This window comes from Poromitra crassiceps (genome assembly GCF_964638095.1).
Source record: "Poromitra crassiceps genome assembly, chromosome: 3".
Lineage (NCBI taxonomy): Eukaryota > Metazoa > Chordata > Actinopteri > Beryciformes > Melamphaidae > Poromitra > Poromitra crassiceps.
Window position 1 is genome coordinate 74,456,174 of NC_139625.1, and position 23,729 is coordinate 74,479,902.

A 23,729-nucleotide genomic window follows, 5' to 3' on the forward strand; every position below is an offset into this window, starting at 1 on the left:
ATCACAAATGTCTTGTTTTGTCCTGACCAACAGTCCACAAGGACCAACAGTCCTCAAGACCAACAGTCAGTTTACTGTTGTAGAAGACTAAAGAAACCAGAAATTTGTTTACTTAAAAAATTTGTCTAAACGATTAATGGATTATAAAAATAGTTGATGATTCATTTTCTGTCGATTGACAGCTCTAAAACAGACAAAGCAAAGAGGGGAGACGAGAGAAACAGACACGATATAGAGACTGTGATGACAGACAGACAGACAGACAGACATGAGATGACAGACAGGGAGACAGACAGACATGAGATGACAGACAGGGAGACAGACAGACATGAGATGACAGACAGACAGACAGACAGACAGACAGACATGAGATGACAGACAGACAGACATGAGATGACAGACAGACAGAGAGACATGAGATGACAGACAGACAGACAGACAGACAGACATGAGATGACAGACAGACAGACAGACAGACATGAGATGACAGACAGACAGACAGACAGACAGACAGACAGACATGAGATGACAGACAGACAGACAGACAGACAGACATGAGATGACAGACAGACAGACATGAGATGACAGACAGACAGACATGAGATGACAGACAGACAGACAGACAGACAGACAGACAGACAGACATGAGATGACAGACAGACAGACAGACAGACATGAAATGACAGACAGACAGACAGACAGACATGAGATGACAGACAGACAGACAGACAGACAGACAGACATGAAATGACAGACAGACAGACGGACAGACAGACATGAAATGACAGACAGACAGACAGACAGACAGACATGAAATGACAGACAGACAGACAGACAGACAGACAGACATGAGATGACAGACAGACAGACGGACAGACAGACATGAGATGACAGACAGACAGACAGACAGACAGACAGACATGAAATGACAGACAGACAGACAGACAGACAGACAGACAGACATGAGATGACAGACAGACAGACAGACGGACAGACAGACATGAGATGACAGACAGACAGACAGACAGACAGACAGACAGACATGAGATGACAGACAGACAGACAGACATGAGATGACAGACAGGGAGACAGACAGACATGAGATGACAGACAGACAGACAGACATGAGATGACAGACAGACAGACAGACAGACAGACAGACAGACAGACAGACAGACATGAGTTGAATGAGAAAATGGGCTGAATTCTGTGATGAAGTGAGCGAGTCAGTGAAGTGTGGAGGAAGAATCCAAAACCAAGACACGCCTGCCTATAGACTGTTTTAACTTGACAACATAAACATTCTAAATTGCACCTAGCTAACTTCCTGTTGCAGTGTTTGCTAATACAATAACTGACAGGAAATAACAAGCTAAGTACCAAACTGTTCCCTAGCAGCACAATTCCATGAAAAGCGTCTATATTTCAGACATTGGTTCACAGCACAGTGGCATCCTATGACAGCCTGAAAAATACAGTGGCAACACATTGTGACATCGTGACTTTCCTGTCCTGTTCCCCTCGCTGTCAGCAAATATCCAGGCAGCAAAAGCAAGTGGGCGGCCATGTTGGCCAAAAAAAGATCCTTGATGTCCACTGTTAGGAAAAGATGAAACTATGTTGTAGCCTTTATTTATCCAGGGAAGGTTTACTGAGTAAACATGCACATCCACATGTTCACACTGGGACTGGGCGGTATGGAGCCAAAATCATGTGTTGCTGTTTTTAGGCTGAATGGTGATACATGATATATAAATCACGTGTTGCTGTTTTTAGGCTGAATGGTGATACACGATATATAAATCATGTGTTGCTGTTTTTAGGCTGAATGGTGATACACGATATATAAATCATGTGTTGCTGTTTTTAGGCTGAATGGTGATACACGATATATAAATCATGTGCTGCTGTTTTTAGGCTGAATGGTGATACACGATATATAAATCATGTGTTGCTGTTTTTAGGCTGAATGGTGATACACGATATATAAATCATGTGTTGCTGTTTTTAGGCTGAATGGTGATACACGATATATAAATCATGTGTTGCTGTTTTTAGGCTGAATGGTGATACACGATATATAAATCATGTGTTGCTGTTTTTAGGCTGAATGGTTATACACGATATATAAATCATGTGTTGCTGTTTTTAGGCTGAATGGTGATACACGATATATAAATCATGTGTTGCTGTTTTTAGGCTGAATGGTGATACATGATATATAAATCATGTGTTGCTGTTTTTAGGCTGAATGGTGATACACGATATATAAATCATGTGTTGCTGTTTTTAGGCTGAATGGTGATACACGATATATAAATCATGTGCTGCTGTTTTTAGGCTGAATGGTGATACACGATATATAAATCATGTGTTGCTGTTTTTAGGCTGAATGGTTATACACGATATATAAATCATGTGTTGCTGTTTTTAGGCTGAATGGTGATACACGATATATAAATCATGTGTTGCTGTTTTTAGGCTGAATGGTGATACACGATATATAAATCATGTGTTGCTGTTTTTAGGCTGAATGGTGATACACGATATATAAATCATGTGTTGCTGTTTTTAGGCTGAATGGTGATACACGATATATAAATCATGTGCTGCTGTTTTTAGGCTGAATGGTGATACACGATATATAAATCATGTGTTGCTGTTTTTAGGCTGAATGGTGATACACGATATATAAATCATGTGTTGCTGTTTTTAGGCTGAATGGTGATACACGATATATAAATCATGTGTTGCTGTTTTTAGGCTGAATGGTTATACACGATATATAAATCATGTGTTGCTGTTTTTAGGCTGAATGGTGATACACGATATATAAATCATGTACTGCTGTTTTTAAGCTGAATGGTGATACACGATATATAAATCATGTGCTGCTGTTTTTAGGCTGAATGGTGATACACGATATATAAATCATGTGCTGCTGTTTTTAGGCTGAATGGTGATACACGATATATATATCTGTATTTCCTACAAAGTGGGCTAAATGTTCAGTTCTAAGTCAAAGCCACATGTGAGATGCAGGGCTGGGTGATGTGGACAAAATCACATTTAAATCAAATAACATCACAATATTTTTGACCAAACACCTATGTTGTGTTGTTGTAGGACTATTGGTGCTTTCACAAAGTATTTATAAATATAAATAATCATCAGTAAAGTGGAGATAATGACTAAGTGGGTAAAGGGAAACTAATAGAACAGCTAGAACAGTTCAGCTAGAACAGGTATGTTCAGAAAATGACATCATTTTACTGTAATGCAGCCTTTAAAACCAGGAAAAGACTTATCATATCACCATATTATAATATCTAAAATCTAAGACGATATCTAGTCTAAAATCACGATATCGATATAACATCGATACATTGCCCGGCCCTAGTTTGTATTTTTCAGACTTTTCAAAAGGAGATAATACTCTATACCTGACGGTGACACCTGAGAGTCCAATTTGGGAAAAGAGGGTGAATTTAGGGCGTCAACGTTCTAGTGACTGAGCCTGATAAGACGGAGGTGTGTTTGACACAAAAGTCTGTCCTGGTGCAGCTTAAACCAGTGTGAGAAAAGGCTTTGTCTGTCTCATGGCCCGGGGGAACAAATCCTCTCACATGAGTACAGTACAAGATGCACTTCAGTCTCAGCTGGCTTCTCAGTGAAGGCACTGACTTCACATGAGTACAGTACAAGATGCACTTCAGTCTCAGCTGGCTTCTCAGTGAAGGCACTGACTTCACATGAGTACAGTACAAGATGCACTTCAGTCTCAGCTGGCTTCTCAGTGAAGGCACTGAAGGCAGATGCACTTCAAACAGTAGACCATATGTAACACAACACTCTATAAGCATTTGACGACAGGCTTGTATCTGTAATACCCTAATGTCTATTGAAACAGGCAGTCAGTCTTATGATATTGTACATGTATTGACAACTGTTATGGCTTCATTTAATGGAATCGAGCAATATTGGTATTGGCCGGATATTGTCTTTACTGCCGATTGAGAAATTGTCATTTGTATTATTGTAGGAGTGTGTCATTTAATGCAACTGTTCAATTAGCAACAGAATAAAATATTGTCTTTTGTTTAAAAAAATTAATTAATTATGTGGGTGTAAGATGGGTGTTTCTGAAAAGCTTAACCTGTTAATGCTTCCTGCATTTGGACTATGATTCTTATAAAAATGCATATCGGTATCGGCCGGTGTGGGTGGAAAAACATCAGATATCAGTAAGAAACCATATTGGAGACATCCATAGTTTTAGCGGATGCTGACATCACTCTACACAGACAATATTCAGTAACACTGAACAGAGGTTTAGGATTACGAAGGACGATGACACAGGACAGCTGGTGAGTCAGCGCATTTCTGAACCGGCTATCTATCTGTGTTAGAGAGCGGAGGGACGTTTGTGCTGTGTGTGTTTTTAGGTTTAGTTTATTGCGTGTGTGTGTGTGTGTGTGTGTGTGTGTGTGTGTGTGTGTGAGAGTGTGTGTGTGTGTGTGTGTGTGTGTGTGTGTGTGTGTGTGTGTGTGTGTGTGTGTGTGTGTGTGTGTGTGTGTATGTGTGTGTCAGTACTGTACTCATGATAACGAGGTGGAAGAAGCCGGGTCAAATGTCAGCTCTGTTGTTCTGTTGCAGCGCAGCTCATCATTGTCTCTGCAAAGCCTGTAAAGTCTACGGCAGTGAAGTCAACACATTCAGTCCATTTTGAGTCCTACAGACTGCAGAGATTAAACCTGTCCTGTGTATAACCCTGTATAATAGGCCTATTCACCTATTCAATGATGTACGACAATAGGAAGAGGTAGACTTTTGCACTGATGACCACACACTTTTAAAAACCGATTTGAAAGCTGCACCTATGAGTTGCAGCTAACGTGATTAGCTTGCATCGGAATAGTTAGCTTATCAGTATAGTTAGCACGTGTTGTTGATGCGTGGAGCGTGCGTGCGGAGAGAGCAAGAAGAAGAGACTAACGCTGGCAAGGGGCAATAGCAAATCAAGGAAGATGAAAAAGTGGAGTTGCCTCCGTTTATTGTTTTGTATGCCAAAGTATAGGCTCGGCCTAACGCTCGCTCACACTGACAATATAAGACTTAAAGAAGCTCGAAGTGAGAGCCAGAGAAGCTTCAAGTCACATTCAAAAACATGTCAAAAATGTCCTGTGACTTCTGACACTTCCCTTGACGAAGAGCCTTCAGTGGGTTTGTCTCACTGCTGCTGGCATCCTGAAAGTGACATTTCAACACACACTCCAAAAGATGTGTGTTATGTAAGTGGGCGTGTCACTGTGAAGATAAGCGTGTGTGATAGGAAAGGTGACACTCACCCTGAGGCTGCCTCGACTCCCCACCGACATCCGCTCCTCATCGTCTGAGATCTGGGAGAGAGGGCACGCACGCACACGCACGCACGCACACGCACACACACACACACACACACACACACACAAAAGGCCGTCAAACAATGCACAATGCGTGTTGATCTAGTCTATGAGCAGAGGGTTGATAAACCGGTTTACACACAGAGAGTCAGGAGGCTTTGCATTCAGTCTCTTGTCTTTGTTCATACTTTGGTATTGGAGCCTCGAGGCAGCCTCGCTACCATGACACAGTTTGCTCAAAAATATTTAAAATCCTAAAATGACATTTTGAAAAGATGCTACATGTAACCTTATTAAACATCAACAGCTTCCCTCAAGGAGATGAATGGTTGCCTCCAGCGGCAACGATTACCGTAGTCCATTAATCGATTAGACGATCGACAGAAAATTCATCGCCAACTGTTTTTATAACCGTTTAGACTCATTTGAAAAAAAATAGAAGAAATAGAAGAAAAATACAAAAATTCTATCACAGCTCGCTGAACATTTTCTGGTTTCTTTAGTCTCCTCTGACAGTAAACTGATTATCTTTGGGTTGCTGACCGTTGGTCAGGACAACAGAAGACATTTGAGGATGTCATCTTGGGCTTTAGGGAAAAAGTGATCATCATTGTTCACCATTCTGTGACATTTTATAGACCAAATGACTAATTGATGAGTCTGCAAAATAATTGACAGATTAATTGATAAAGAAAATCATGGTTAGTTGCAGCCCTAGTCAACTCTATCTATCTCACAGCAGTGGTACAGTATTATTAGTGCTAGTGTTTCTTCACATAACACCACATTTCCCCTCCATATTCACGTGTTAGCAGAGAACCTGCTAGGTACAGGAATAAAGACTACAAGTAGTTTGTAAATTAACCGCTCTGTCTCCCACAGCCTGAAAGAAAAGAAAGTTTCCCCCGCTCCTTTCACTGTGTTAGCAAACTATTATTTAATTACCCAGACACCCAAGACTGCAGTCTTCATCATGCTGATTCCATGACTGATTTCCACCTAGGGATGTCAGTGCCTTGCTCAGAGGCACCTTGACAGTAGCTGTAGAAGGAGGGCAGACTGTCTTTCATCCAGTTCCCCTGCCCTCAAATGTACAACTACTTACAAGCATGCTATTAAGCCACCTGATTAAGAATTAATGGGAAAAGATAACCCAGATATTTTCGGGGCAGTACGGTACCTTTTTTTTTTAATCAGCCATTACAGCCAAACAAATGAAGTTCCTTTGGATGTTTGCTCTAATTATAGTCTCGCTAGCCAGCCTCTCTTCCTTTCCGTCAGAGAGTCGCAGGTTTCCATTGTGGGATTGCGAAAAAAATGCTCTGTTTGGGTTAACCAATCATCCTCGTCTTGGTCGGTGCTTAGCGTTAGTGCCCTTGGAAAATAGTTTCGGGGTGGAACTTGTGCCGAGCAGGCCTTCTTTATTGCACAATCCAAATTTTCTTCAAAACTTGCCATTTTCAGCGTGTAGCAACGAGTTAGCCTGTAGGTTTCTGCCGTTAGCTTTCTACGCTAGCTAGTTAGCGTTCGGCGGGAGCATTACAGCGACACACATGGGAGCGGAAGCCGCTCTGATTGACAGATGGTCGGAGCCAATGAACAGAGCGTGACAGAGCTTGCAAGCGGGGGAGCGGATATCCTGCTGCCACCGAAACAGCCGCTCGAATGGGAGAGCAGCTTTAGAGCAGGGGCGGGCTGATCCCTGTTGCCTGTTTCCACAGCGCCAGACTCTCTGACGGAAAGGAAGAGAGTCTGGCTAGCGAGACTACTCTAATTATACAACAGGTACTTCCAGCCATGCTATCCAATTAATCAAAGTCACATCCCCACCTTACTGAATGGATCAGCCACACTACAGCAAGCTGTTTCAGCTACCTCTCTGTTTGTAGCCTCGTCGTTGATAGAAACCATTATTTGCACACAGCTAATTCTCCAACATGCGTCGTGTTGTCAGCATATTTGTGACACAACAACAACGCCTCCATTATTGCTATAATTAACTGACAAAGGAGAAAGGAGAAAGGAGACAAACAGATTTTTGAGTGTGGTTCTAAGGTCTCAGGGTTTGGGAGAGAATTGTGCATGTTCTGTATTACTGACTTGACATACTGTAACTGTCCTACATCACAGTAGCATCGGTGTATTCTTGGAGTCACTTTTCCATGAATTTTGCTGGGTGAAAAAGAGCATCTGCACACTCAAATCTGTGTAAACATCTACTAAAAAGTTACAATGACTGTAATATGGAAGCTTTCTAGCCTGGTAAACCATCCTGATCATGTGAACCCACATTCTGTTATGGTCTGTGGATCAGTCTGACCTCCAGCCATTTCCAGAAATTACAAAGTGCACCGGCCAATCAGGGACTGCGCCGTAGTTGACAATGTAACTACTAGCCAATCAGGGATGCCAATGGCAAAACAATATGGCGGCTCCTGAAGCAACAAGCGGTAGCATTAATGTTAGAAGAGCAAACACAGCCACAAGTGCAGTTATTGCAGAAATAGTCTCAATAACAAGAAGAGTATGCACCAGTGGCCGTTTCTCGGTGGAAAAGACGTTTTCGTCATTCTTTCAAGTGGATTTGGTTTGGCTTTGGCGACGCTGACTGGCTGAAGGAGCTGTCTGTCAAAGTCAATACTCCAGCCCACTGAAACTGCTGATGGGCAACAAGGAGGCCAGACTGATATGTAGAAGGAAACCGAAGGTGAGTTCACCTGATCAGGATGGTTTCGACCAGGCTCACAGACCTTCTTCAAGGCAGAAGGTAGAAGATGCTCTGCTTCACCCAGTTTGATACTCTGTAGCTCCAGACCCTCAGCTAAGTCTGATACCAGATAAGCACTGGTTTTTCCACCATTTTCATTCCCATTAACTTGGCTGAAAAGGTGGGAAGTGGAAAGAGGAGATAATAGGAGAAAGACGGAAAGCATGGTCCAAACAAGTAAAGGAAGAAATCAAGCGTGCAGGAAAGAACAAAAGAAATACAGACAGAAGAAGACAGAGAGAAAGCTAGCGGGAAAGACAGACAGAAGAAGAGGAAGATACAGACCGAAGTGTGCCTCCGCGAGTGGCGAGAATACCTCTCGCTGTCCTCCTGCAAGCCAAGCACCCCGAGGGAAACACAGAACAGGAGAGGTTAGAAAGTCGGAAATGAGGAAGAGTGAAAGTAAGCGAGTCTACATCAGATATATAGAAGGTTTCCACTGCACCAATAGCATGCTGCAGTCACACTGGGCCCGTAATGGTCAGTGGAACCCTCCTAGCAGACGTAAAGCAGAGGAAACACACACACACACACGCACACACAAACACGCGCACACGTACACACACATGCACGCACAAACACACACACACACAAACGCACACACACGCACACACACGCGCACACACACACACAGGCATCTCGACGTGGTTGAACTCCGTTCCATTTGGATCCCATACACACAAGCCCGCTGGAATAGAGATGAACAGACACACTACTCATGTCATGTGACTACATTCACATGTCATGTGACTAAGTTCACATGTCATGTGACTACGTTCACATGGACAATATTCTGATACTGACCCGATTAAGACACAACTCTGAATAAGACACTGCCATGTAAACAGCATGTTCTTATGACCTTAACCTGAATAAGGTCATAGTCGGAGTAAGCAATAGTTGAATTAAGACCTGGAGTATTCCGATCTTAGTCGCATTATTGAAGTGCGTTGTAGACACTATGATGATGTAATATATTGGGAGTTTTCACAGCATTTTGCGACAGGTTACAGCAGTTAAACTGCTTGATGACGCATGCTCTCTTCCTGCGAGTGTTGCACAATTTGTTTACAGAAGAAAAGATGGCTGCCAGTGCACCAGTAAAAAGTCCCAACATGTTGTCCCTAACATGGTAGAAACATGACAGAAAGGCTTTCAGGTTCAACTCAGGATGTACTGTAGGACGTCAGGACGTCACACAGGTGTCCATCAGTCATTAATGGGGCTCTGCTCTGTAACATGGTCAACCAGAATAAGAATGGAATCATCTATAAGCAACTGTTGTAAACACTTTAATCCAAATACTGTAGTGTCTTATTTAAGCTCAATAGTCAGATTATTGCAGTCCATGTAAACATAGTCACTGACACACTGAAGAGAGACTGTCATACATGCTGGGGATTACACCCCCCCCCCCCCCCACCGTGTGTGTGTGTGTGTGTGTGTGTGTGTGTGTGTGTGTGTGTGTGTGTGTGTGTGTGTGTGTGTATGTGTGTGAGCCCTCCAGGTCATGTGACATGGGTGTAATCCTTTCCGTTAGAGATGCTGCTATATGGGTGGAACTCCCAACCACTCTCACACACACACACACACACACACACACACACACACACACACACACACAGACGCACACAGACGCACGCACGCACGCAGGGCTGCTAATAATAATGTTGGCCTTCAAAATTAAAGCCAATAATATTAATATTTATTATTATTATTATTATTATTATTATTATTATTATTATAGTAGTAGTAGTAGTAGTAGTAGTAGTAAAAGCAGTAGTATTCCACAGTATGTGAACCAATACAATACTTTTTAATAATATAGTAAATAATGAACAACTTTATAATATTTTTCTAATTTACAAAAAAAAAACATTTACACAAACACGTTTTATAACACCTTTTTGCTAAGGGGTTGCGATATATACTAGTGTGTACTCAATAGCAAGCACCTGATACTAGATATGACTACACATGCTAAATAAAAACACATAATATACACTAGTATGCAGCACATATGACAGACATGGATTAAGAGGTGATTGGCTGTGAGGAATATTAGTCTGGGACTCTGTCTAATCCATGTCTGTGTCTGAGCCCATGCAGGGAGAACATCAAGCAAACTGCAATGCAACAAGCACCGAGCCATCTCTACTGCACGTCCTCACCGTCATGCAAGTCTATCACGCAGCCGGCCGCCGTCTGGAAACCTTGTAACCCCAGTTTGGATGTTTCAGATGAGATTAAACTTTAGATGAAGCCTTGAGATCAAAGCCCCTAAACTCTGGAACGACTTGCTTTTAGATCTCAAGCTGGCAAAGTCTGTAGCATCTTTTAAGTCTAAAGGCCTATTTTCATAAACATGCCCTTAAGTATTATTACCAGCCGCAACAGCAGGACAGGACTGCTAATTGTTTTCACGTTGTGTGTGTGTGTGTGTGTGTGTGTGTGTGTGTGTGTGCGTGTGCGTGTGCGTGTGCGTGTGCGTCGTCATGGCAAAATGTGGTCTTGGAAACCCACTATTGTAGTGGGAAGTGGGAACTACCACAGAAGCGGTTTTGAGTACTAGCTGTTTATACTGTCTGTCTGTGGACAGATTTTGTTAAAACCGTGCAAGGGCGCCAGCCCCTCCCCCAACACACACACACACACACACACACACACACACACGGAGCACACACACGGAGCACACACACACACACACACACACACACACACACACACACACACACACACACACGGAGCACACACACAGAGCCCTGGCCCACATTCGCTTTAAGTCGCGGCTGGTGCCATCCCATTGCACGGTCTGTAGTTTTCTTTGTTATTATTGCGATATATTATTTTATTGTTCTTATTCTGTACTTCTTATATTGCCTGCTCTTGACTTTTGTTACTGTATACTTTTTTCAGTCTTTGATCCAGGGGCGTAGGCAGAAATTAAATTATGGGTGGGCCTGGATAAAATTGGGTGGGCCTGGATAAAATTGGTGGGGCAATTGCATGACGAAATTTTGCGCGCAAAGCGTGCAATATTCCTAGATGTCATGAAGTCGTCATGCATTAGACTCTGGAGATGATGTGCCCTGCGTTTTTAAGCTACAAAACCATTAGCTAGCAAGGCAGCAGCAAGTTTGCCTCTAGAAAACAAACAATACTTTTTTTTTTTTTTTTTTGGGTGGGCCAGGGCAAGAAGTGGGTGGGCCTGTGCCTACCCAGGCCCACCCGTAGAAACGCCCCTGCTTTGATCTTATAGAGCTCAAAAGTCAAGTGACGTTTCTTGCCCCAGAAGTGAATTTCGCATCCATTTTCTCCATAGACCAGTGATTCCCAAACTGTGGGCCGTGGAGGTACTGCAGGTGGGCCACGAGTGGCCTGCCAACACTCCCGATTTTCACGGGTAATCAAATGGCTGTAGCAGGGTCATTTTTAAAGCTACATGGAGATCCTGTTATCAGAAGAAACTAGAAGACCTAAGGCATCCATTGCTACCAGAGATAATATGCTAGCTTGTCGTGAAGGCGGCTAAATAATGCTCCAAACGTTGGTTAAATTTGTGTGAGGTAAAACTATTTCAAAGGGGTTCCTTGACCTCTCGGCTCAATTTATCTGAATGAAAATTGGTCCAATAGGTACCACAAGTCTCCCCTTTACAGATAAGGTCAAGTCTAGCATTAATAGCTTGTGGATTGATTTCTTCTGTTGTTGCTCATCACATTTTGTCTCAACAAATGTGTTATGCATGCAAATTGATGAGTAAGGGGGGAGAAAATGTTGGCAATGTGCTTTTGGGTATTTTGCCGAAATGTTTTTGTATGTGGATGGAATATGAATTTCTCTTATGCCCAATTTCACATGCTCTGTTAATGAAATAAAAAATATATAATATAAAAAACAGGGAAATACATCATCTTATTCTCGTGTGTTGATCAGAGTTGTGATTAAAGGGTTGGGTGGGCCCTGGAAGATTTTCAGATTTCTAAGTGGGCGCAGTATCCTTAAGTTTTGGAACCCCTGCCATAGACATTTTCAAAAACCCTTATATAACGAGTTTTAAGGCTTGAACCAAGTCAACCAGTCTTCCAGAGAATTGTGAGTGACCATAAAAGCATTCAGCAAAAAACAAAAAACAAATTTTCTATCTTTTTTTTCTGCATTTATTTTTTGTTTTTGCTGAAAGTCAAATGTTTTATGGTCACTCACGATTCTCTGGAAGACTGGTTGGCTTGGTTCAAGCCTTAAAACTTGTTATATAAGGATTTCTCAAAATGTCTATGGAATTCACTTCTGGGGCAAGAAAAGTCACATGACTTTTGAGCTCTATTTCTGTTCTCACATTCATCAATGTCGTTTCTACTGGTAATAGAGGTCACAGATGACTTATAATGGCACTTCAAATCATAAAGAAATGGGTTTTTAGGAGATACAAGGTTTTCATCGGCCCGGCTGCAAGTCATGCAGTTCACAGAGCTCTGTCTGCTGCATTCAGTCCTACCATCCACTGTTCAATGTGGCCCCACTTGCTGTCCACACCATAATACTTCTGCAGGCGGGGCAGAAGAGGAAGAAGAGGGTATTAGGATATCAGGGGGTGAAGGGAAAGGTTAGAGAGAGAGAACAATGTGGAGAGAGCAACAGAAGATCATTGAGTCCAATAATATTTGCAAATAGTTCTTAGTGTTTGTTTTAAGCAGCATGGAGCGACAGGCGGGCGGGGCTTAGTGCATCAGGACCAAGGTGTCGGGGTATGTTGGAAATCAGAACAAAGTACACTAATTTGACTTTTAAATACTTTTCTGTGACTGGCTACACTTTCCCCTACACAGTGCTTCCTCTGTGCAGCAAAACCCACATATATGGCACTCCAAATGCAATAAAACAAACAATAATTATAACAATATTTGCAAATTGCTATTCGAACTTCGGACTCATGTAAAAGCTGAAATGGAGAGAAATCTGTATATGTATGTGTGTGAATATGAATCAGTAAGAAAATTAGTAAATGAAGTAAATTAGTGACTGAGAGATTTAGAGAGTAAAATAAAGAGTATGTAAGCATGGAAGGAAGGAGTCCTGTCCTACCTTCTGGGCCTGATAGAGCTAGAGCAGCATGGAAAGCATGGAGAGCAGAGAGAAGGTTAGGAGTGATCCAACAGGTTAGAGGTCAGAATGAAACCGGAGCGGACTGTGGTGTTAAGTGACCAAAGTGGAAAATATATTTTCTCTATGCAACATTAAAAGTTGCTGAAACGTATTCAAACACAGCAGAGTCGAAGTTTTTAAGAGTTTTTAAGCATTTAGTCTCATATTCAATCTTAAAGTCCTACAGTTCTGCCAATGGGTTTTGAATCCATTCCCAATCCATGACACTTATTTTGCAAAAGTATTGGATTCACTCGATTGCACTTATAGCATTTATTTGAAGAAAAATATGAAATTAAGACTAAATTTCAGACTAATGATTTGTTAAAATGCATCATCTCTGCTGTCTGCACTGCCTAATTTGCATTTTAAATGATTTATATTACACATTCACAATGCTTGGTGGATCTTGCTTTTATACGATGCCAATGGTTTCAAAGGCACAGGAATAACATGTGGAAGCTTGTTTGATACAAGTTAGTTTATTCAACTTCAAAATAGAAAAGCACATGTTGACTTTGGGACAACAGACTTTTGTGTTACTTTTCAACTCAATATAATAGTAGTAAGTAATGGTAATGTTGTGTTAATGTGTCTTCTTGTTACTGGTGAGAGCAGGTCTGAGAGCAGGTCACGTGGAGGCTGGGTTTACCCAGGCTATGAAACTGCTGCTAATCCTGTGTGTGTGTTTGCATGTAGTTTTGAGTAACTCATCACAGTGGAATAAGGCATATCCAAACGCTGACTCAGTCCAGTTAGCAGATCAGCTGCTGGACTCCACATGCAAAACCATTTCACCACAGCCCATCCTCCTTCCAGCTCAATCAATGGCAATTATTAAGGCTTCCTCAGTCTCAAGGTACTTTTAAACAATATACCCCTCACAGGACCTAATCAATACTTTGACCCCGGAAAGCTTAACGGGGCAGTTCACCACAAAATCAAAAATACAATTCCACTAGCTAGCTAGCAGCTAGCGGGGATATCTCGATCGAAAGAAAATAGTTAATGAAACTGTTCACAACAAGGTCTGTGGATTATCTTGAGTACGGTAACTGATTTCTGGAAAGAGACGTTGCTGTTGAGTTTTTCCAATGTATTCTTTTGGTGCTTCTCTACGGCCGAAATCTCCAAAACTTGGCAACTCACACCAAAACGATCTAAAAGGATAAATAGCATTACAGGTAAGAGGAAAAATACGTATTTGTGATTTTGGGTTGAAGCGTCCCTTTAAATCTAGGGTGAGAAATAACCACCAGCTTAACAATGGTACATTTGGCGACTGTGCCGGCTACTTTGGCAGCTAACAAACCAACCTGTGGAGGTTGTTTTTGTTTCTAATTAATTTAATATCACCAAGCAAAAGTAAAAAAATATGACAAAAAAGTTGAAACTTTGAGTTTTAGTCATACAAATGTGTCTTTGAAGCCTTAGGATTTGATTAAAACATCAGTGGGCGGGGCCAAATAACCACCGTTTGACTGAGTGGAAGTTAGCTAACTGGCACAGTTGGTCAAAATATAAATAAACTGTGGTTTAACTCAACCAATGCAAAGATAGCCCCTCCCTGTTCATGTCTTTCTGCTGGTTTGGACTGTAGTTAATAATAATAATAATAATAATAAATAATAATTTATTGGATTTATATAGCGTCTTTCAAGACAAAGCACTTCACATATCAGGGGAGGGAGGGGGAGGGAACTCAACTCATCCATCACCGTAGCACCCCGTAGTAGGGCATTCACGACTAGTGAATTTTACTAGTCGACTAGTCGTCCCTAAAGGTAGTCGACTAGTCGACTAACCGTTTTTAATTTATTTTTAATATATATTTTTTTTTTTTTTTTTTTTTTTTTTTTTTAATCTTTAAGAAAGAACATGAGGTATTTACACGACATACAATACATGGACTATCATATCCCATATCCCCCACAAAGAAGATCAAAACACAACAAAACAAAACAAGAAAACTGCATAAGATACACAATAATCCAAGAACAAACAAGACTATTGGACAAACAACCAAACAAAAACAATGCATTCAGCTCCTATCCTGATAAGCCTAATGACACTGGGGTAAAAAGTTCTTAAAGTCAAACTCTGTATGTGGTTGCCATATTTTGGGGATGTCTAAGAATCTGCCTTTGCTCTTGTAGTAAATGTTATCCAACGTATGGTAGCTTGAGAGTTCATTCCACCAGTGAACTACAGCTGGGGGATTGGATGGTTTCCAATTTAAAGCTATGCATTTCCTAGCTGCCAACAGGGCAAGATCTATGTATTTACTTTGAATGCATTGTTTTTGTTTGGTTGTTTGTCCAATAGTCTTGTTTGTTCTTAGATTATTGTGTATCTTATGCAGTTTTCTTGTTTTGTTTTGTTGTGTTTTGATGTTCTTTGTGGGGGATATGGGATATGATAGTCCATGTATGTTCTTTCTTAAAGATTAAAAAAAAAAAAAAAATTTTTTTTTTTTTTTTTTTTTTTTTTGCTAAAACGACTAGTCGACTACTAAGCACAGTGTCGACTAGTGGTTTTACTAGTCGACTAGTCGACTAGTCGACTAGTCTGTGAATGCCCTACCCCGTAGTTGGTAAGCATGCCTGCTCTACACCAGCCTTTCTGGCAGGTAACTACCCATGGTTGGTTGGCAGGTAGGCTTTTTGGCTGGTTGAGAAGTGAGTTTTGGAAGTCACCGGGCCAGTGTGGCATGTGGAAGCCACCGGGCCAGTGTGGCATGTGGAAGCCACAGAGCCAGTGTGGCATGTGGAAGCCACAGGGCCAGTGTGGCATGTGGAAGCCACAGAGCCAGTGTGGCATGTGGAAGCCACAGGGCCAGTGTGGCATGTGGAAGTCACAGGGCCAGTGTGGCATGTGGAAGCCACAGGGCCAGTGTGGCATGTGGATTGTGGAAGCCACAGGGCCAGTGTGGCATGTGGAAGCCACAGGGCCAGTGTGGCATGTGGAAGCCACAGGGCCAGTGTGGCATGTGGAAGCCACTGGGCCAGTGTGGCATGTGGAAGCCACAGGGCCAGTGTGGCATGTGGAAGCCACAGGGCCAGTGTGGCATGTGGATTGTGGAAGCCACAGGGCCAGTGTGGCATGTGGAAGCCACCGGGCCAGTGTGGCATGTGGAAGCCACAGGGCCAGTGTGGCATGTGGAAGCCACAGGGCCAGTGTGGCATGTGGATTGTGGAAGCCACAGGGCCAGTGTGGCATGTGGAAGCCACAGGGCCAGTGTGGCATGTGGTGGGCTAAAGAAATGGCTTCCTGCCCAGCTCACCTCTTTCTGCTGCCGCTCCAGCTCCTTCATCCGAATCTCCCTCGCCTCGGCCCGCGCCGCTCGCTTCGCCGCCAGCCGCGCCTCAGCCTGGAGGGGAGAGAGAGAGAGAAAGAGAGACAGACAGACAGACAGACAGACAGACAGAGAGAATCATTAAAACAAGTCTGCAAACAGCATTCAAAATAGCAAACTTGGCTGATCCGTCAAAGACTATGGAATGGGTGCTCAATTAATGGTGTGTAATTTCACACTGAATATTTGCATATCTACAAAGTATAGCAACATATTTGAGATAATCATTTTAGCTGTAATATGCAGCTCTGAAATATATTGTGCAGCTGAGATAAAAAAAACACACACACACGAGGGAATCAAAGACAAACCTAACTGAAGCTTATAACAGAACGTAATGAAAACGAAGATGAGGACAGTAGAACGACAACAAGATCCAACAAATAAAAAGCAAGAAAACTGAGACCAAGTCAAATACACCACATATAGAAAATTACAGTTTTATTAATTCTAAGTAAATAGGTTGAAACATCCAAACTTGAAAGGAAACCAACACTTATTAATTACTATTATCATGACAGAGATAGAGGGCAGAGCAGATGGAACGAGGCTTTGATGATACATTTGATCACTGTTACATTTGGTTATCAATAGACCCATGATCTCATCATTTAGCCCAATGTTTGAGGAATAGCCACCCACGCACGCACGCGCGCGCACGCACGCACGCACACACGCACACACACACAGCATAAAAAGGTAGAACAGAAGAAAACATTCAGCTTCTCTTGGCTGGCCGATAGATGTTTAAAAAAAGAGGGGGGGGGGGGGTGAAAAAAAAATTCTTTATTGGAACAGAAAATCCAGTGTTGAAGGTTTATGACAGCTGCACGTCTTCCTCCCTCGTGTCTTTTCTCACCCAGCTCTCGCTCTGCCTCCATGTCTGGTGACCTCTGACCTTGCTGACTTCTCAGCCAATAACAGCCAATCACACTCAGGCAGGAAGTAATGACTCACTGACTCAAAATCATCAAGATTTCCTCTAGGCTCCTCTGCACTAAATAACATGGCAGTAAACGATATGTTCAGGAATAAACATGTTTACCGCCTGGTTGAAAAAATGGTTTTGGTCTCTATAGCTACAGTCATGTCCCTGTTTATGATGACAAATGTTTTTAAAATATAACTCATGTGTTGATACAGTCTATCCACAAACATCCCTTAGCCGGTTTCCCATCTGGCTGAGTACTCAAACATTTTGGGAACCCACCTGGTGTTCTGATCAGTTTAGCTGGGATTTGGGATTTTAGGATTAAGGATTTATTTATTCACACCAAGCAAGAAAAACAATAAAGACAATACAAAACAAAAGGCCATGTGGCAGAGAGGGCCTTTCAGCTCTGTGGACATGATGGGCCTGAAAAAGAGATTTTGAGTATTTGTGGTGGGGGACCGCAGACCCCCTAGGGGGGTGCGGGGGCATGCCCCCCCATCCCCCCCGAGATTTTTTTTAAACATTTTAAAGTAAAATGCATGAATTTGGTGTACTTTGAGACAGCTTAAAGGAGAATTTCGGTTTTTTACACCACGGTCCTCATTTCCAGTTTAGAATATGATGTTTTACTCACCGAAATAGTTTCGCTTCATTCGGATGCCCAGGGAAGATTTTGAGCTCCGAGTACACTCTTCAAACAGGCTAGAACCGCTAGAACGGGAGCCCACGGGGCATTCTGCACGGCAGTGCACGTGCTCTCTAAATGACACTTTTTCTGTAAATATAATTATTTAGGTAACAGCTAGAAGCTAGGCTAACAACAACACCGGAGTCAGCGTTGATCTGACCCGGATGGGGTTTCAGTGCGTATCGTCCCCCTTCTGTGGTTTCTCTGAAGAAGTGGTTTCACAGAGGGGGGAGATGGGCACTGTAACCCCATCCGGGTCAGATCAACGCTGACTCCGGTGTTGTTGTTAGCCTAGCTTCTAGCTGTTACCTAAATAATTATATTTACAACCATAATGAACCGTGATCTGACAGAAAAAGTGTCATTTAGAGAGCGCGTGCACTGCCGTGCAGAATGCCCCGTGGGCTCCCGTTCTAGCGGTTCTAGCCTGTTTGAAGAGTGTACTCGGAGCTCAAAATCTTCCCTGGGCATCCGAATGACGCGAAACTATTTCGGTGAGTAAAACATCATATTCTAAACTGGAAATGAGGACCGTGGTGTAAAAAACCGAAATTCTCCTTTAAGAGCGAAATTAAAAGGCTAGATCTATGAAGAACATGTCATCATTACTGTGCTGTGGGTTTACAATGACAAACTAAATTTCTCCCTATAGAGGGTATGCATGTGATGTCACAGAGGCAGAAGTCACTGTGGGGTCACGCCCACTGAGTCACAGCAAGACTGAGCTTGAATGCACTAATCAGCCTAAATAACTGACACCTGCTGCTCAGGGAGGAATTTGACACTCATTTTGACACTCGTTCCCGATTGAGGGGGCGTGTTCCAGTGGGTGTGCATACCCTCTATAGGTCAGGGATACTCAACTTGCTTTGCCACTTTCGTGAAATGATAGAAGGCGAGGGGGCCAGTTAATAAACAAACAATATACATTTTTCTGTAGTGGATTGTAGGTTTTTGGGGTGTCACCCGGAGTTTAGGCTGACAATGTTGTGCACACCGGATAGTTAGTTAGGTTAAGTTAGTTAGGTTAAGTACATACATAAGTGCCTGGGTAGCGAGCAGATGGCGGTATTTGACAATTTAGCAGCTAAATCATAGATTATTGAAAGATACTCCATATTCCAGACTGAAATGCTATAACAGAAGTATTGGCCAGAATGACATGAACATTTATTGGACACTTATTCAGCGGGTATCTTGCATGTTGCGTTCAGGTGCACTGTAAAAAAAAAAAAAAAAAAAGAAAAAAAAAAATTGGTCAACATCTTTTTGTGGCGGTCAAAATCCTTTTGTGGCGGCCCGCCACAAATTCCTTTATGTATGGGAAACACTGAGTATATCAGCCGTATATTGGTACCGGCTGATATTGGCCTTGTTGACTGCAATCGTTGTTTGTTTCATAATTAAATTTGTACGATCGAATTTGTGCTCATTCAAAGTACTAGATATTGTGATGAAGGGCTCAAAAGATTTCAACCAACAGTTCAGTTATTCGTTTATAATGAAGATTTATTTGTTCTCCTGTCGCAAAAGGGGTAATAAAAAAATATATCGAGATTGGCTATTGGCCAGATTGTTGTTTTAAACATTGCATCAGTATCGGGCCAGAATTTTGCAATTGATGCATCCCTAGCATGCATCTTCAGTAAACCTTCCTTGGATAAATAAATGGTTTCAAGATGACAGCATCCATTTCCCGTACCACAAAACCTCACCTTTTTTCTGAGGCACTTTTAGGTCTTCTCCTTGGTGAAAAACCCATAATAAACCAACCCTGCAGGGTATCCACCAGCAGGAGGCAGCAGTCCTTATGGGACTCCTCCATGGGGGAATGTGGAGGAGCCAGCATATGTTTCTTAAACTGGTGACACACCCACAGTGACAACAGCAGCGCCTCGCCTCACCTCGCCTGGCCAAGCCAACACGCCCTGCAGCCCTGCATACCAAGTCCTGCTCAACTGTCTGTTGTTTCGGCCTGCCGTTTGCTCTGCACTTTGGCAACCTGATACACCTCCTGCTTGTCTTTGTGTCCTCTATAGCAGAGGTTCTCAAATGTTTTTCAGCCATGGACCCCTTACAAGATAGAAAATATTCCTGGGGACCCCCTCATTCTGTTTTGTGATTTTGGGCTAAGCTTAATTGTTCCCACGGTAATGTACTTGACTTTTAAATTGATAGGTTTGTTAGATTAGAATGTAATCCATGAACCATTTTAGATTTAAAGCATACAATATTTTTGTTGATTTATGAAGCTTTTGCAACAACAAAAAAGGTACCGGTATTTATTTTTATTTTCCTGAAAACTTTTCGCAGGACCCCCTGGCAAAGTGCCACGGACCCCCATTTGAGAACCACTGCTCTATAGTCTACACCAGTGCTTCTGGTCCTTCCCCAGTACCACCCCCCCCCCCCCCCCCCCCCCCCCCCCGTTTACTTGCTTACTATAGTTTTGCTAAATTCCTGGATGCCTATAGACCAAATCAGCGGGGATGTTTACATTTACTTCCGTCCGGTTACCCCTGGGGTCCACTGTCATAATGGCGGTGAACGGCACAAACTGACGTGTTGAAGACAAAAACAGACAAAGAAGACAAAAATGGTTCGTTCGTGTTGTGTTGTTGTTTAATATCATTCATAACAACACTTTCACTAACGTTAGTGGAGACCAGACTAGCTAATTTACCTGTTGGACCAGACCAGACCAGAGTAGACTTGAAGCTAAATTAAATTAACAGTAGCTCTGTCTGTAACGTTAGCTCTGTAGAACGTTAACGAGTCTGCAAAAAAACAGCGAGTTTGACAGTTGTAAACAAACGTTATTAGCTAGCTAACACTACATAAAACAAACACATAAGAAAGGCTAGATATGTCGGACAAGCATGTTTATCAACCGTTTGAACATTTAAATTGAAAGTAGTTGACAGCATTTATTTGACAACACGCAAATTTAAACCTGCCGCCTTCCCGAAGTGGTACGTGGAAGTAATGTTGTTTACATGGTGACATCACGGTGATTTGGTCTATAGGATCATGATTATGTTATTTGATCCCAACAATTACTTGATATCAACAATTGAGACAAAATAGCCTCAGACTAAAAAGATGTCTGTCTGAAGCATTGACATACAGTATATAAAGTCTGAAGGCATTTATTGGTTTCTGTCTGACTCTAGGAAAGTGGGAAAAACAGTAAAATTCCCTAATATTACTGTATCTCTGAACAAATCACACACATTTATGCTATTCTATGTGATCTCCTTTTGATAAATAAGTAATAACTAATGTGATATTTTTTTCACTTCCATTCACTGAGCCTTCCCTGAAACTGTTTGGAGCCCCCCTGGGGAGACCCGCCTCCCACTTTGAAAACCTCTACTCTACACTGTAAGTCCTAGGTTCTGACAGAGAGGCGGGGCTTAGGAAAGGTCAATTGTATATGTAAGGGATAATGTATATTGAGGCGGTGATTACGGGGGAAATAATGACCAACAGGTGGATTGAGCCCGACGCGCCAGCGGAGGGCTTAATCGTACACCTGAAGGTCATTATTTCCCAGTAATCACCGCCTCAATATACATTATCCCGCTTAGAACACGGCCTACAACTAAATCATTCAATAATCTGACAAAAATAATTATTCAAATAGATTTTTTAATAGCGTTTTCAACGACAAAGCGGTTTCATTCGTAATTGGCACACAAGACACCACAGCTGCAACTGGTTGGCCTAATTAGTAGTGTCTGCAGACAAAATGCTCTTATCAACTGATTAATCCAGGTGTGGCAGAGCAGCGGTCGGTTGTCGAGAAATAATGACCGGTGAATATTGTTGATTGACCAATCAGAATCGAGTATTCAAGAGAGCCGTGTTCTAAATACTGTATATCAGAACAGTATATTTTTTTCTGTACATTCCAAACTTTTTTGTGGAGTCTCCAAACGTATCCAGGCCTGGAAATGATCCAGCTCTTTTTCCATACATTAATTTGCAGACTTGTGTAGGAGGAACCCTGTCACACTCAAAAGCCTGCAGCACTTACAGGTATAATAAGCCCCGCTTACAGCATGCAGGGAAACTAATAAAGGCCCTGGCTGCTATACAGCGTTCCCAAAATAGAAGCTGACGAAAAACCCAATATTTCCACTGCCAAGTAAGCAGCAGCAATTGAACAAAGCGCTATTACCAGATAATTACAACCACATGGGTCCAGAAATAGCCCAGGCCAGGACAGAGTGAGACAGCACTTTAGAGGAGAAAGTCTTGTTGTTCTCTTCAGACACATGGGATAGCCATTAGCAAGAAGCTTTCCTCGCTCTTGTTTTAATGACAAGGACATGGTTTTGTCAGGAAAAACAAATTGATTTGGTTTGATTTGATCTGAGGATGCAAAAACATTTCGTTTAGATTTTCAAACATGCTTACATTGAAATATTATTTCAACAAAAGGCTACGTTTACAAACCAGGCGCCTGTAAGACAGGGGAGCGGGAGGCTCATTGTCACTAGTGGTGGGGGAGAAAAGCGACGCAGCATAGTATCGTGATATTTTGTGTGGCGATATTATATCGATACACAAAGCCAAGTATCGCAACATTTGATTAAATTGTCAGCTGCATGCAACATTTATGACAGGTTTGTATGACAGTGTTGGTCAGTACTACTGTATACTGAGCAACATGGTACTGGTACTAAGGGGGCATGGCAGTGCCAAAGCCACGTGACACAGATACAGGAAGTGGACTGGAAGTTGAACTGTCTCTAGTTGTTTGTCTCTACTGCTTGCCCCTAGCCAGCTACTCTGCCCTTCCTCAGCAGACCTCGGATCCTCATCTATAGGTAACAGTTTAAGAGGAAGACAAGGGGTGCGTTCTTAAATAGCCAGTCCGAGTCCCAGTGTGCACTCTGGACCGTTTGTAAGAGCACTGGTGGAGTACAGCGCTCAGCCACGCTCTTATTTTAGTAAAGAGCGTCAGATTGGATTTACGAACGCACCCAAGAACAGCACAGGAGACAAAGCCGGAAACAGACAACACTTCATTGACCTTTTTCACAGCAGCCATTTTGTGTCTAAAAAAGGCAGGGTAAACACTAGGGGTGGGATTCGCAGAGTACCTCATGGTACAACAATACTATCACGATACTTGGCCCTCGATAACGATGGTATCACGATACAGTGATTCTGTGATAATCGATAGATTGCAAGAAATTTCATCTTCACAATATGTGTAACTGAAGAGGCCAAAACACCCGGAAAGCAGGAATTTATTCACAGAATTGACATGAAACAATGTACAACAAAGTGCGTGCTGACAGAGTGCCTCTTTAACACACACTGACTGACACACAGAGTGCCTCTTTAACACACACTGACTGACACACAGAGTGCCTCTTTAACACACACTGACTGACACACAGAGTGCCTCTTTAACACACACTGAC

At 42.3% G+C, this 23,729-nt stretch overlaps 1 protein-coding gene across 1 annotated transcript in view; it reads right to left on the reverse strand.

The window, feature by feature from the left end:
* lrrfip1b (leucine rich repeat (in FLII) interacting protein 1b) overlaps positions 1 to 23,729 on the reverse strand; it is an 85,757-nt gene that overhangs the window by 30,724 nt on the left and 31,304 nt on the right. The window contains exons 2-6 of the mRNA XM_083633703.1: positions 16,598 to 16,684; positions 13,255 to 13,272; positions 12,668 to 12,715; positions 8,455 to 8,499; positions 5,349 to 5,399 (exon numbers count right to left, since the gene is read on the reverse strand). Coding sequence (XP_083489829.1) covers positions 5,349 to 5,399; positions 8,455 to 8,499; positions 12,668 to 12,715; positions 13,255 to 13,272; positions 16,598 to 16,684 — 249 coding nt within the window. The remainder of the gene's footprint in view (positions 1 to 5,348; positions 5,400 to 8,454; positions 8,500 to 12,667; positions 12,716 to 13,254; positions 13,273 to 16,597; positions 16,685 to 23,729) is intronic.